At 40.6% G+C, this 14,438-nt stretch overlaps 1 protein-coding gene across 1 annotated transcript in view; it reads right to left on the reverse strand.

Annotated features, from left to right (window-relative positions):
* The window catches only part of si:dkey-175m17.7 (uncharacterized), a 57,784-nt gene that overhangs the window by 20,430 nt on the left and 22,916 nt on the right, over window positions 1-14,438 (reverse strand). Inside the window, exon 5 of the mRNA XM_056284214.1 lies at window positions 12,191-12,334. Coding sequence (XP_056140189.1) covers window positions 12,191-12,334 — 144 coding nt within the window. The remainder of the gene's footprint in view (window positions 1-12,190; window positions 12,335-14,438) is intronic.

Consider the following 14,438-nt stretch of genomic DNA (forward strand, 5'->3'; position numbering starts at 1 on the left):
AAAAAAAAAACGAACTGAAAATTGAATATTGAAACAGTCCCAAACAACGACCAGAACCTAAAAATTACAAGAACGACCGTGAGCGGTCATTTTGACCGCCACTGTTTTCAAACTCTGCATTCTGTCAAGATAGACACCCAACTGAGATATCAATGCATTACACATGTTAGCATGTCTGTTAAGAAACGGACACCAACATTAACACTTTAACAACTTTTAATACTATTTTTCAAACCATTTAAAATGGCCGCTGTCCAATGCCTGTAAACACTACAACGCCTCGGTGGTAGCCATGGTGCGTCTGTACCCAGACAAGTTGGCAATAATCAAAAATCAAGTTTAGACTCTTTCTCTGCACTGGAGAACGCTAGGGTGTTTCTAGGACAGAGCAGTGAACTTCGGGAAGGAAATGGCGCAACCAAAACACGTCATAAATAGTCACATGACGCGCACGATCACGCGCAAATTTCGAGACGGTCATTCTGACCACTCGTGGTCGTTTCAGGTAGATCTTATCGTAACTTTGTGTGTGTGTGTGTGTGTGTGTGTGTGTGTGTGTGTGTGTGTGTGTGTGTGTGTGTGTGTGTGTGTGTGTGTGTGCAATTGATCTAAAACCCATCTTAAATGCAAATATATGCAATTTTAGGGGAATTCATGGAGCGGCAGCTCTGTATCTTTTTTCCCACAAAGGTAGAAACTTTGTTTGTGCCGGGGGACCCGATCCTTGGGGTGGACCGATTTCTGGCGCAGCGTGTTTTGGGGTTTGAAAGCAACTGAGATCTGGTTTGAATGGGGATTCGAAGAGGCCATCTATGTGAAGAGGGAACCGTCCCTGAACCGAGGGGGGACCTAAGAGTACATCTGTCGCCATCTTACAATGCTGTCATTGCAACTATTCCCCAATCCTCTGTGAGTAGTACACATGCCCATTGAAACTCTAGTTAACGTTCACGGTAATATGCATATGAAAGCGGTCGTTGGTTGGGTCTTTTTGCCACTGTATTGTTCATAAGGGTGGGGACACCTGCAGTCAGGTGAGACTGATGAGGTCACTTAGATGAGTGATGAAACGTTTCTCTCAATAAACGTTGTGTCCCGATGGATTCAACTTTCTGTGATTTCCTTACCTGGATTATTGAGAATGCATAAAGACAGGCCTAAGTAAACCGATTCAGTGCTATCATTTCCCCCCCCTAATGCGTTTCAGGGGTATTTTTTTCTTTTAGACTTCATATTCTAAGGTTTGGCAAGCTGTTTTTTCTTCAAACCATGCTCGTCGCAGTTCAAAAGGAGTGGGTCTATGAGTTATAATGGCTGACGTCTCATATCCCACTAGGTCATTCATTTACGGCTGTTGTTGTTCCTCTTTTCCCTTGTGAGAAGCTCGTGTGTTTACTTGTTCATTCAATTAAGAGTTTGCTTAAAGGAGAGACAAGGACAGTGAGTGTGCCCTCCTGGTTCTGAATACAGCCCTGCACTCACGTCATATGCTCATTTCCCTCAGGTTCGTCCCTGGTTGTGGAGGGGGTAGGTGGTGGAAAAGTTTTGGGATGCCATCTGAAAGCTCCTTGGCGTATTTGGTAACAAGGGCAAGGCACCACTGAGACTGTGCAACTGAGAGTTTTCCTTGGCTTTGCAAACGACCTCTGATGCAGTCTTCGAATGTAAGGTGAGTTTGTCCCCCAGACTAAATGCTGACTGACCAAAATTAACTTGAACCCGGGGCGACATTGCTCATGGGGTAGAGCGGATCGTCTAGTAATCGGAGGGTCACTGGTTCGATCCCCGGTTCCTCCAGGGAGCATGTCGAAGCGTCCTTGAGCAAGACACCGAACCCCTAAGTGCTCCTGATGAGCAGGTTGGCGCCTTGCGTGGCAGCCTGCACCATCAGTGTATGAATGTGTGTGTAAGTGGGTGGTTGGTGAACTAGAAAAGCGCTGTATACATGCAGCCCATTAGCCATTTTACCATTTTATTTATTATTTGTTGGCATAAAGCAATTTGGTCATCTGATGAGTTGAACTTGTCACTCTTAGTGGAGCGCCCTTGCAATGGATAAGATGAGACAGTATGTGGACTCCCCCTGCTGGACAGTGTTAAGCGGCTTGCCGCCCCCCCCCCCCCCCATTTGAGATTTATTTGTCTAGTTTACTTAGACAGTTACAGATGCTGAGCATTTCTCCTCTAACATTGTGATTTTAATGGTTTTAATGTATCTATTTGAAAAACGGATGCTATAGCCTGAATAAACATAAGTGGGGGGGGTACCACAATGTCACTAAGATGTTCTGATTTACGCAAATTGTGTAAACTAAGATAAATGGCTGAATGGGTTATATTTTGTTTGTATATTGCCATGTGTACCAATACAAGATGGAGAAACTGTCCGTTGTGGCAGAATTCAGAGGAAAAAGTGGGCTCGACCGTCGAGCCTGCCAACTCACCGAAGTTTGTTATAAATCATTTATATACCGGTTCATTATGAGTCATTCTCTCCATAGTGGCTGGTGGTTTATGGCAGCCTATGACCTGAGAAAGAGCTTCACACTTGATCCCCCTGCTTATAATGAACACATACTGGTGTAATTTCGGCAAATAATGATGATAAATGCTTAAAAGAGTACAGAAAGGTTTGCTGATTACCCTACCTAAAATGTACAATTGTAAATTACAATCATCTTCTTTATAAAGCGATGCAAGCCTTTTACACCAAAATGAACCAGCCCAACGACAGGTAACCCCTAATCTGTTGTGTGCTGCACATTTGCGCAGGTTCTCTGCAGGTTATGATAGAAACACAATGAAATAAGTAAATAAAAAAATTGTATAAACAGATTATCTCGTTACAGTGGTTATGCAGGTGGCTGCATGGGGGGTTGGAGCTGGAAACAGGTCTTTATGGGGCTGCATGGCTCAAGAGGTAGAGCGGGTCGTCTAGTAATCAGAAGGTCGCTGGTTCGATCCCCAGCTCCTCCAGAGATCAGGTCGAAGTGTCCTTGAGCAAGACACTGAACCCCCTAAGTGCTCCTGATGAGCAGGTTGGCGTCTTGCATGACCGAGCAGAGGAGGCGCTAGTGCAGTGACCAGGACACATACTCACATCCGGCTTCCCCACCTGCAGACACGGCCAGTTCTGTCTGTAGGGTTGCCCGACCAAGCCGGAGGTGACACGGGGAATCGAACCAGCGATACCCGTGTTGGTAGGCAACGGAATAGACCGCTATGCTACCCGGACGCCCCCAGCAATTCACTTTTTATTGCTTTTCAAAAGAAGTAACGCCACACAGATCAAAGACATCATGAACAAAAAAGAAAACAATAATAACAAGTTAAACTAAGAAAACAACAAGAACAAAAATGACACAGGGTAAACATCAGTGTCACTCACTCACATACATACCACCATAAAAATAGTATACATGGCAAGTATAATGATCGCTCCTATATCAAAATAATAGTAAGAACCGGGGCAAGTATTATGCAGTTATCATTCATATATCGTTACACACCAGGCAAGAACTGTCATTACCAATCACACCTGTATCACTCACATACAGTAGCAACGTCTGTCCCACCTACCACCACCGTCACAACATAATTTATCACTTTGCTATCTGACACTTATCATAATGATGATAACATGACATGCAATGCAGGCCACCTCTCACCAGTCATGATCTTATATATAATAACATTGTCAGCCTCGCCCTAGTTAGCCATTCAATATTGTGTTCATGCAGGAGCGCTGACCACTCAGTTTGCCAAAAGGCATTATTTATAAATCGTAACTTTGTCAGCCCAGTGTAAGAAAATCTGCCCATCAGTCAAGGGAGGATTCACAATTTATCCAAGACCTATTTATGATCATTCATGATAAGTGGTTGCTGTAGATTTGAGGGGGGCGGCTCGCCAATTAAACTACGATTGATTATATATCTGAGGTGGGGTTCCCTACAGTATTTCAATTGTCATCCATTTCTTTTCTTAGTGAATTTAGTTTTGGAGAAAATTGCTGCCACAAACTAAAAGAAGAATGTCTGATGGTGGATCTCGGTGCTGTAAAGGGCCCTCAAATATCAGTGCCACAGATCGCAGTCAAATGAACACAAAGCATGTGAAAATAAGAGATAACTGCAACACCCCCCCCCACACACACACACAAACACACACACCTGATTTTTCTTAACCTAAGGAAAAGTTCTATAACTGCAACTTTATTTTATTTGTTGTCATGTTAAGAGCAGAGGAGAAACACGATGAGCAACCATAATCTCCATCTCAAATCCCGGAGTGAGGATTTATTCTCTCTCATTGTAATGAGCAGAGTTTTGGCAAAGGATGAGGGGACCATTTCAAGCCTGTCTCTCAGCCATTTCATAAACATAAACAAAACTAGATCTACATTTATATCACTGATAGAGAAAATTATTACATGCTTTTATTTCTTACGGGTATAGTATCTCTATACCTCTGCTGAGGAATTTGGGCATTGCACACCACACAAGCCCACAGTATCACAAATCAGCAAGGACCATCTCTCCAGTCCAGGTGACTGCTTCCTCAAGTGGCTCCAAACTACCAGAAGGGGAAGAACCCGGTCCATGAAGTAAAAGTCTTGATCATGTATTTGCTCCACCCATGTACACTTCACATCTAGCTGAAGAGTGATGCTGACAAAGGCACTTTAGCCTGAACGAAAGGTGCACCACTCTGAAAATGGCCACTTGGGCGCTTGAAGCGCAGTTAGTGTAAGTCTTAGAGATTTATTTTGATTGCGTCCTGTTAAACCAATACAGCCAGTCAGCATTGTTTAGCCTCAAGACAATGGAAGCTGGCTGGCTTCTGAAAAAATAAATCTGTGAGGCTGAGATGCAAGTGGTCTTATTGATTAATGGAGTTTGACAATATTTGGGCATAGTACCTTCTAGAACCTGATAAAGAAGGTTCATGGCTGTAGATTCAAATGTTAGCCATGTACCAGCGCTATTCTTGCCTATCCATTTTAGATGCTATACACTTACTAGTGGTGGAGGGTGGTTGCAAATGAAGGAACGAAGGAAGCAATAGAAAGTCATGAAGCTTCAGGTAAACCATCTTTGGTGTTGATCAGAATCAGCTGGTTTTGCATGGGTGCTGCAAATACACGACTCACATTGTCACTTGCTGGACCTGCTTCTTCCTCCACTGCAATTTACTGTGATGCGTTTACCTTGTGTTTGTACAGGGCAGCGGCTCTGATCTGAATTGCTCCCCAAATTTGATGACCAGTTCTATTGGCTCACTGATGAATCCTGATTAACACTTTGATGAACTGTGTTTTTGTTACAAAGTTATTTTAATGGTATAGTAACAAAATCTGAAATTAGTAAACAAGGGTCACATGCAGCTTAAACATTTTTTGCATCCGTGTCAATGGGCATTAGGTCATGTGACTTAACTGTTAGAGAATTAGACTTTCTTCAGGCCACATCCAGTTGTCATCTTTACTAGTGCTACTCAGGGGGGCATGCTATCTAATAAAAAATACATGCTAAGATTTACCATCACCCACCGTGCACCCATGGTGCAGCTGCAGTGGCTGCAGCTGCACCATGTAATTGTTGTGCATGAGAGTGAACTAGTAAATAGAAAAAAGGTACAAGAGGTAAAATGCCCGAAATGGCAAATTGACACGTCAATATATTTTTTCCTGAACAATTAAAGAAAGTAAGTACTGTAGTATAATGATCAACTGAGTCATTTTGCTTTTTAATCATTTTCTAGACTATACTGTGAATTCATGTTTTAATTAAACCATTGTAATTAAGTGATGGACAAGTAATTACTGCCACAGTGTGCTGGGACTTCTATGTATAGAAACCCCAAAGAGTGAGTAAAATGTCTGTGTAATATAATGTTAATAATGAATGTGTTCTTTACTTCACAGGGTTGATGTAAATATTCCTTTGTTCAGCATCTTGGGCAAATTGAAACCCATGTTTATGTAAACCAGACAGTATTCTGAAATAAGACAGCTTTTATTTATCACTTAAAATGGATAGATGTCAAAATAAGACTCAAACCTTTTTTTTTCTAGCCGTCTAATGTTGTCCCACCCACACTTATTTTAAACACACTGCTGTTTCAAGTAAAACCTGTGTAACCGTTTGACCTGGGTAATTTATTATTGATTTTTTTTGGGGCTGACTCCAAACCAATGCAAAACGTATCAGGATTTTAAGTCAGAGATTGGTGTCAAAAGTGGTTGAAGCAATGACAGAGCGATCGATCGAAGATTTTTATTTCAGATCATGTGGACTATCAATGGCGGCATGGTGGCACAGTGGTTAGTGCGGTCGCCTCACAGGAGGAAGGTTGTGGGTTCGAGCCCCGGGTTAGTTCAACCTTAGGGGTCGTCCCAGGTCGTCCTCTGTGTGGAGTTTGCATGTTCTCCCCATGTCTGCGTGGGTTTCCTCCGGGTGCTCCGGTTTCCTCCCACAGTCAAAAGACATGTAGGTCAGGTGAATCGGCCATACTAAATTGCCCCTAGGTATGAATGTGTGTGTGTGTGTGTGTGTGTGTGTGTGTGTGTTGGCCCGGTGTGATAGCCCAGCAGCCTGTCCAGGGTGTCTCCCTGCCTGCCGCCCAATGACTGCTGGGATAGGCTCCAGCATCCCCGCGACCCTGAGAGCAGGATAAGCGGTTCGGGTAATGGATGGATGGATGGACTATCAGTTCTGTGATGGGGCCAAAGGGCAAAAGAGATGATGAGTTTGTGCATGCTGCAAAGTATGCAGGTTACCTTACGATTGTGGTGTTGATGTTGAGAATATGAGAAAGAACATGTTTACACATGAGCCTTTGTCTATGGCCACAAGCACAAACATAACAAGAAGTGACAGTTGAATTTTTTTTTTCAGTCAGAGGCACCAAGCCTAAAGCGTGGGTGTGTGTTTATCGTCAAGCTGAGATACTCTTCTTTAACAGAGTTTCAGGATCTGAAAAATCACAAAAAACTTAGGCCCCCTGTAAACTATCACACTATCACAAACTATCACACCATCATTTTAACTCTATTGTATTCATACAACATTTGCTGCACTGGCTGTTGAATTGAGTACCAGCACTTAATTTGTGATTCACATACAGTATATTCCTAAAATATAAGCATAGAAATACAATATTATCAAATAAATCGTCAACGCCAGTGTACTATTTATATATAGTATTTTAGGATGAAGAGGTGACAACAGATTTGCACACAATAAATATGCAGCTGCTAACATTGTATAGAGTAGTGCTCAGCATTTATATTGCAAGATTTTAGATATTCATTTGAATCCGGTGAACTGCCTTTGTACCTTGTGAGTTCAACGACATAATTTGAATTCCTGGCTTAACTATCAGCATATACAGATAAATAGAACCCGTGTTGGTGATCTGTTACATAGGCACTGGTCTGCTGTTCATTGCCCCGTTGCTTTTATTATCTTTAGATAGCCAGAACATAGCTTTTAATTGTATTTGGGCCATCTAAAAATAAAATCAACAAATGCCCCAAATTTAGTCTGACTAAAATAAACTGCAGGGCAGATACTAAGTCTCTTTGAAACCCCTCGCACAGAACAAAGGCAATAGAAGTGAGAGCCTACTGATCGATCTGCCTCCAGGGGGCTTAAATCACAATACAGAGTACACCAAACCAGCTCTTACGTAACCGTGAGCAAAGCAGATCTGGGTTGGCTGATATCTGAATCATCAATTGCAATTGGGCATTTCCATTGATGGTAGTGTAACTGTTCAATAACTCCCAGATAGACACTCATAACTTCACCCAGAGAGTGGCGATGACCAGTCAGCAGTCTGTACATCAGCCTATCACAGCGCACTATTCAGTCGATGAGAGTGTTTGAGTTCAGCGCACGCTTCAGCACCCTCCAATCACATGAGCAGTTCCACTTAACCGTGCTGCTTGTATATCTGGCTGGGGGGGATGATTGAAAATCAGAACGAATTGAAAGAAAAAAAAAATTCTCACACATTTATCAAATATCTTTTTTTTTTTTTATTCAAAGAGCCAAGTCCAAATGTATAATGGAGAACAATTTCCCTGTTCAGCCATCTAGTTTTATACTGCACACTGCAGGATGCAATTATGCAGGGTGCATTATTGTATGAAGCGGAAAACAACAAAAAAGGAAGACAAGAGGATGATTAAAATCCCTCTGCGGGGATGTTTCATTGGCACAGCTTTTCAATGTTCTTGCCCCCTGAAACAATCATCTCTAAGAAACAGAGCAGAAATTACACGCATGTGAAATAAACTTTCCATTTAAAAGTGCCACTGTTGTCTTGACTGCTGGATTTATCACTTCCACCAAATGAGGCGTAACTTGATCTGTTTATTTTCTTTTTTCCCGAAATCCTCAACGCCTGTCATGTAATCCAATGTATTGCTTAACTGTTTATTTTTAGTTGATGGGCGGCTGAACCCATGCCACCAGAGCATAATGATAATTCTCAACGTGCCAATCCAATTCTGATGCTGACAACTTGGTATTTATATGTTCTACAACCATCAACAGCAAAGTGGTATGTTAATATGTTTTGGGTGTCAAGCTGTTCTCACTTGCTATTGTTTTCCACAGGTTATAAGTAATTAAGCATCCTGTCTGCCAAGTCCAGCTTGTCCTGATTTCCCTCGTGGTGATCCTGGTTGGATGAGTACTCTGTTTGGGATGACGGTCTTGGCACTTTTTCAGAGATGAGGTAATGACCTGCTCGCTAGCTATAGTCACCCAAAACAATATTTTAATACTTAGACTTTTGCTACAAGAGGATTTCAGCATCAAATAATTTTGACTTTTCTGTCTGAGATCCACTTAAAATGAATACAATGAAGTCATGCACAATATCTTTTAAAGTGTATTGTTGTCTAAGTCACCTCTCTCATATTTCCGGTTCTAAATGCACTCGAGGGAGAGAAAATACTTTACGCTTGAGCCACAGCCAAAACTTCCTCAGCAAGTGTTTCAGCGTGACAATGATATGAATTGGATATCACTTGGTCAGTGAACCAATCAGAGACACCAATAAATCACAACTTCAAAGGTAGATACAGTGGCTCTGAAGTGCAAAACCCAGAGGCAGGGAGAGGGTGCAGAAGCAACACACATGCATCTGCACCTCTGGGCTGCTTGTTGTTGTATGTCTCTGTTTTGGAGTTCTGGGCTACTAGTTTTTGTTTTTCCATGTTGCGTCTGGGCCCTGTGATGGACTGGGGGCCTGTCCAGGGTGTCTCCCCGCCTGCCGCCCAGTGACTGCTGTGGTAGGTTCCAGCATCCTCGCGACCCTGAGAGCAGGATAAGTGGTTTGGATAATGGACGGATAGTTGGATATCACTTAGTTAAAACAAAATCATTTGTTACTGATAAAGACAGAGCACAATCACAATTAAAGTGTAACTCTGGTGGGGCATCCAGGTGGTGTGGCGGTCTACTTCGTTGCCTATCAACACAGGGATCGCTGGTTCGAATCCCCATATTGCCTCCGGCTTGGTCAGGCGTTCCTACAGACACAATTGGCCATGTCTGCGGGTAGGAAGCCGGATGTGGGTATGTGTCCTGGTGCCTAGCACTAGTACCTTCTCTGGTTGGTTGGTTGGGGCGCCTGTTTGGGGGGAGGGGGAACTAGGGGCAATAGCGTGATCCTCCCACGCGCTACGTCCCCCTGGTGAAACTCCTCACTGTCAAGTGAAAAGAAGCGGCTGGGGACTCCACATGTATCGAAGGAGGCATGTGATGGTCTGCAGCCCTCCCCGGATTGGCAGAGGGGGTGGAGCAGCAACCGGGATGACTTGCAAGAGTGGGGTAATTGACCAAGTACAATTGGGGAGAAAAAGGGGGAAAAAATAAGTATAACTGGTATTTTTTCAATTTTTGTGCAGATTGCTCTTTAGTCTTAAAAGTTGAATGCACAAACTCGTGTATGTGTTTCTTTGAGTCATGGTGAAAACTATAACATGGTGTCTAATTTTTGATCATATAAATTTAAACAGGCTTAACTCAGTGTTAAATGATGATTTTAAGCATGGGTTGAAAGGTGTTCGAAATGCCTCTACTCTGCATTGCAAACTGCATATATATATATATCACATTTGCAACTTGTTACCTTTATGTTTTGCACATTTTCCATGAAAATAATATGAATTATGCTTTATGAATGGTGGCCATTCATGGCACTTAATCTACTATATGTACGAGCAAGAGTTTCTTAACATTACTAGATATGGAGACATAAAACAGGGAATTAAGTTAATCTCTCTGCTTCTGCCTTCATTTTCAGTTTTCACACCAATAGCATTTCTCCTGGAGAGTGCAAGATCAGACACCATTGAATCAAGCTGTTTGCCATCTTTTGGTAGGTTATTGTTACTGCTACACTGATCCTATGAAGATGAAGAGCTAACAGCAGCTAACCAGGTACTCACAAGTGTAGCTGCTTGCTAGCATACATCTTTGTGACATTTTTTCACTAAATTGTGTGTCTGATGTTAACAAAGTTCATGGGAGCAGTATTGCAGAAACAGTTCTGTTAAACCAGTAGCTCCTTGGCTAGCAAGTTGTTAAGCAAAAGTAAATTTTTAATCAAATTTAATTCATACCTAGTCTTTATATTGTATCTGTCGAACGTTTCTCTGATGATTTTTGATTTGTATGTAACTACCAAATCTGTAAATGAAATAAGCAAACAATCAAATAACCAATTTTCCATTCGGCAATGATAAGTCACTAATAACATCTTAACACCTTTGCAATTGTAAATGCAACATCTCTGGGATTGTAAATGCGTTTAAATGTTTGCACTTACAAAAAATATGACCATTGATGATCCCTGTATATGAAAATTGTAAAGACACTTGCAGCTTATGATTTACATATACAGTTTTTTCAAATTTTGGTTGGACTTTTCATATAATTTAGCTCCACATTCTTTAAAATTACTCAACTGATCCTCACATTTTTTAATGGCAGACTACTCAGACTACTTAAATAACACACATATCGCGGTATTTGATCAGTAAACCCTCACTGAAATAAAACATTGTTGCCGACATAAACACTTTTTGCTGAAAAAGCAACATTGCAGCTTAAATTCCAATAGAACACAGTTAAGCAAGTGAATTCTTATAATATTTTCACTAATGTTCATTCATTTTATAATACAGTATCTATTTTCTGTCACTCATGATTGTGAGGAAGACTGAAATTTAAAATCCGTCAGTGTGCTTATGTGCACGGTTACACTTGGGTAAATCCATGTTACCAGCCTTGAAAGACACTGAGCTGTGATAATTAAGTCTGGACTGTGTATTCAATTGCTTCAGAAGTTCCTTATTTATTAGGAGACGAGTTGTTACTTGGAACAGAGCCAATTTAAAATATAATATACAGTGTGGTGTTCCACGAGGTTCCATACCCGGTCTTTTATTATTCCTTATTAATATAAATGATTTACAGAGCATCCAATGAAGCATACCTTTTCTTGTTTGCTGATGACACCAATATTTTTTTCGTACGGATAAAGATGAGCAACCATGAGATGATTTTACGACCTAGAAACAAAAATTCCTTACACCTCTTTCCATATAGCTAATAATGTTCTTCAGCACGTTTTTTTTATGTTAAGTTTTTAGGTATAATCACCAGTGGCGGCTGATGTATTTTTCTCCGGGGGGGGGGGGGGGGCTATACAAAAAATCAAGCAAACGTGTACTAAGGTATCACACCAGTGTATTTGTGACTTTAAGTATTACTTTACTTATATCTTCTTATTTATGTCTGTGTTTATATTTGATCATTCCTGTGTTTCTGTTTGATTGTAATCATTTTACTCTCTCTAAAACATTTTGGTCAACGTTTGTTGTTTGTAATTATGCTCTATAAATAAACTGACTTGACTATTTAAATAAATAAAAAGGCCTTTATTTGTATTTGCTGAGCTGAACAAACATTTATTATGAAATGTGCTTTGTTAAGGTCAGGTACTTCAGTTAGTGCAAATCCTTTATACCACAATTTGTTATAGTGAAAGACCAAGTAAGCGAAAAGTGCTAATTTACACTCTCTGTCAGTTGCAACAAGGCTCCTCCAACTCTACGCTCAACAACTCATCCCAGCGCATTTGATTGATTTTATGTCAGATGACATACCATGAGCCACTCGCTCTCTGCTGCTACCCAGTTGGTGGTGTTAAAGTCAGCAGCATTCAGATTAATGCTGTTGGGGTGCAGCTCCTCAGCATCCCAGCAAGCTTCCATCTCTTGAATTGATGAGGAGCGAACTTGCATGTACAACTTATAAAGAAAGTCAATGGACAATGATTCTTGTGCCCCCGGCCTGAAATACGTGACCTATTGGTAACTTTAGACAATGTAGAACATTTTTAAACTACATTATATTGCAGATTATACATTTAACTAACTAACTATATTTCAAAGTGTTTTAAGTCTTTTCAATGAAGTCTAGAATGTGGGGAGTGGTGGGGCTGTGCCCTAGTGCCCTATATTGGGCAGCCGCCACTGATCACTGATAAAACCTGATTTTTTTTCCAACAGAGTTGCTAAGAATTATTGGTGTAATAAGAACAATAAGACAGGTTTTGTCAAAGAAGATTTTACTGGATCTGTATTATCCAATGGTCTGTGACTTTATTTCTTATGGCAATAAATTCTGGGCTAGCACATATCAGCCTCAATGCCATTTTCGGAGTGCAAAAGAAATTCGTCAGAAAGGTTACTGATTCTAGTTGGACCTCCCACACTTTGGGGATTCTCACCACATTCAATATTATTTAATTCCATGTTGGCACATGTTTTTCCCAAATTTTACAACAATATACTCCATTTTCTTTTATTAAATTCTTCTATTTCAACTAGCAAATCCATGGTCATGGTACTATATCTATTGATCTTCTATAATGTTCCATCAGGTATAGAGGTCCAATAGAATGGAACAGCCTAACCGCCTCACTTTGTAGACTCCCCTCATTTAATACTTTCAAAAAATTACAATTGTTTTACTTGAAAGTGCACATTGTAACGTGACAAAGAATTTCATCTTCCCCTTTCCCTTTGAGCGATTTCATTTCATATATTGTCTTAATGTACAGCTTTTCTGAATTTTCTTGTAGTAATTCACATAATGCTAATTTATGTAATATTGACTGTCAGATTTTTTGTCTGTTTGGTTTGTGTAGGTACTGCACGTGTGTGGACATAGGTGTTTTTTGCATGCGTGAATGTACATTTGTATGTGTATACTTGGAATTATGTTCACATATGATATAGTATGTATGTGTATATAACATGTTTGTTGGGTAATTTTTACTGCAAGTCTGTCAGTTTTTTTTTACACCACGTTTGTATTTCATTGTGATGTATATTTGTTTCCATTTCTGTTCTGGCACAAATAGAAACAAAAAAGTAAATTTGGACAATATAAGCAGGGATCCCGTATGCAAGCCCACTTTCTATCAATTGTCCTTTGTGATATTCACCACTTTGCATCAACTGAATGTGACGTACGAATAACGCCCATGTAATATAGCAGCATTGTATTAGTCACAGTGCACCTCTTTAACAAAGAATTACTAATGGTAGTTAGTATATTAAGATAAAAACATTGTCTAGATACAAGTACGGAATACTACAATATGAAAATATTACATTTGCTTCAGAGAATTGATCTAATAGGAAAAGCAAAAGAGGGTGTAGATGGGCATTATGGGTAAGTTGACAAGAACCTGTGCTCACTGGGGGAGCAGGCTAGCAGGGTAAAACAGCACAGCAATACTATGGTAGTCATACCTGAAGAGTTCTTTACCCCCTTCAGGAATGAAGGAGGTTATCTGCATCTTTTTAATCATACCATCATTATCATGAAATATTAATCATTACTGTTGAGTCCCGACATTTGGTACAAGAAATAAGACAATGTTACAAAATAAACATCAAAAAAACGAAAAAACAAACATGGATGATTAAATTTACACGAGTCAATTAATGCACAGAAATACAGTGGTTTCACAACTTATCGCACACAAAGCAACCTCGTTCGCAGGTTTCTCCCCTCTTTTCCAGTGCAAAACAAAAAAAGATTTATCCACAGTGACGCTGCAGTTCTTTAAAAAGACACCGACCCTCTCCCCAGTTAGCGAGAAGTCAGAGATAATACTTGAGATGTCTGCTTTCACATCCTTGTGTGAATGCCTCTCCGATACAAATGTCCGAGGTCCATACAGCGTGTGGCAAAAGAAATGGCTTCCACAACATCTTTGCATATAAAGTTTGTATAAAAAAAAAAATCAAGGAGCAATATCAGCAGGCCCTCTCCAGTGGCTGGCAATGCACCAACTCTGAAAGGACACCGGGCAGATGGGCAGAACAGTGTGTTTGGTTG

This window comes from Lampris incognitus, chromosome 8 (genome assembly GCF_029633865.1).
Source record: "Lampris incognitus isolate fLamInc1 chromosome 8, fLamInc1.hap2, whole genome shotgun sequence".
Classification (NCBI taxonomy): Eukaryota; Metazoa; Chordata; class Actinopteri; order Lampriformes; family Lampridae; genus Lampris; species Lampris incognitus.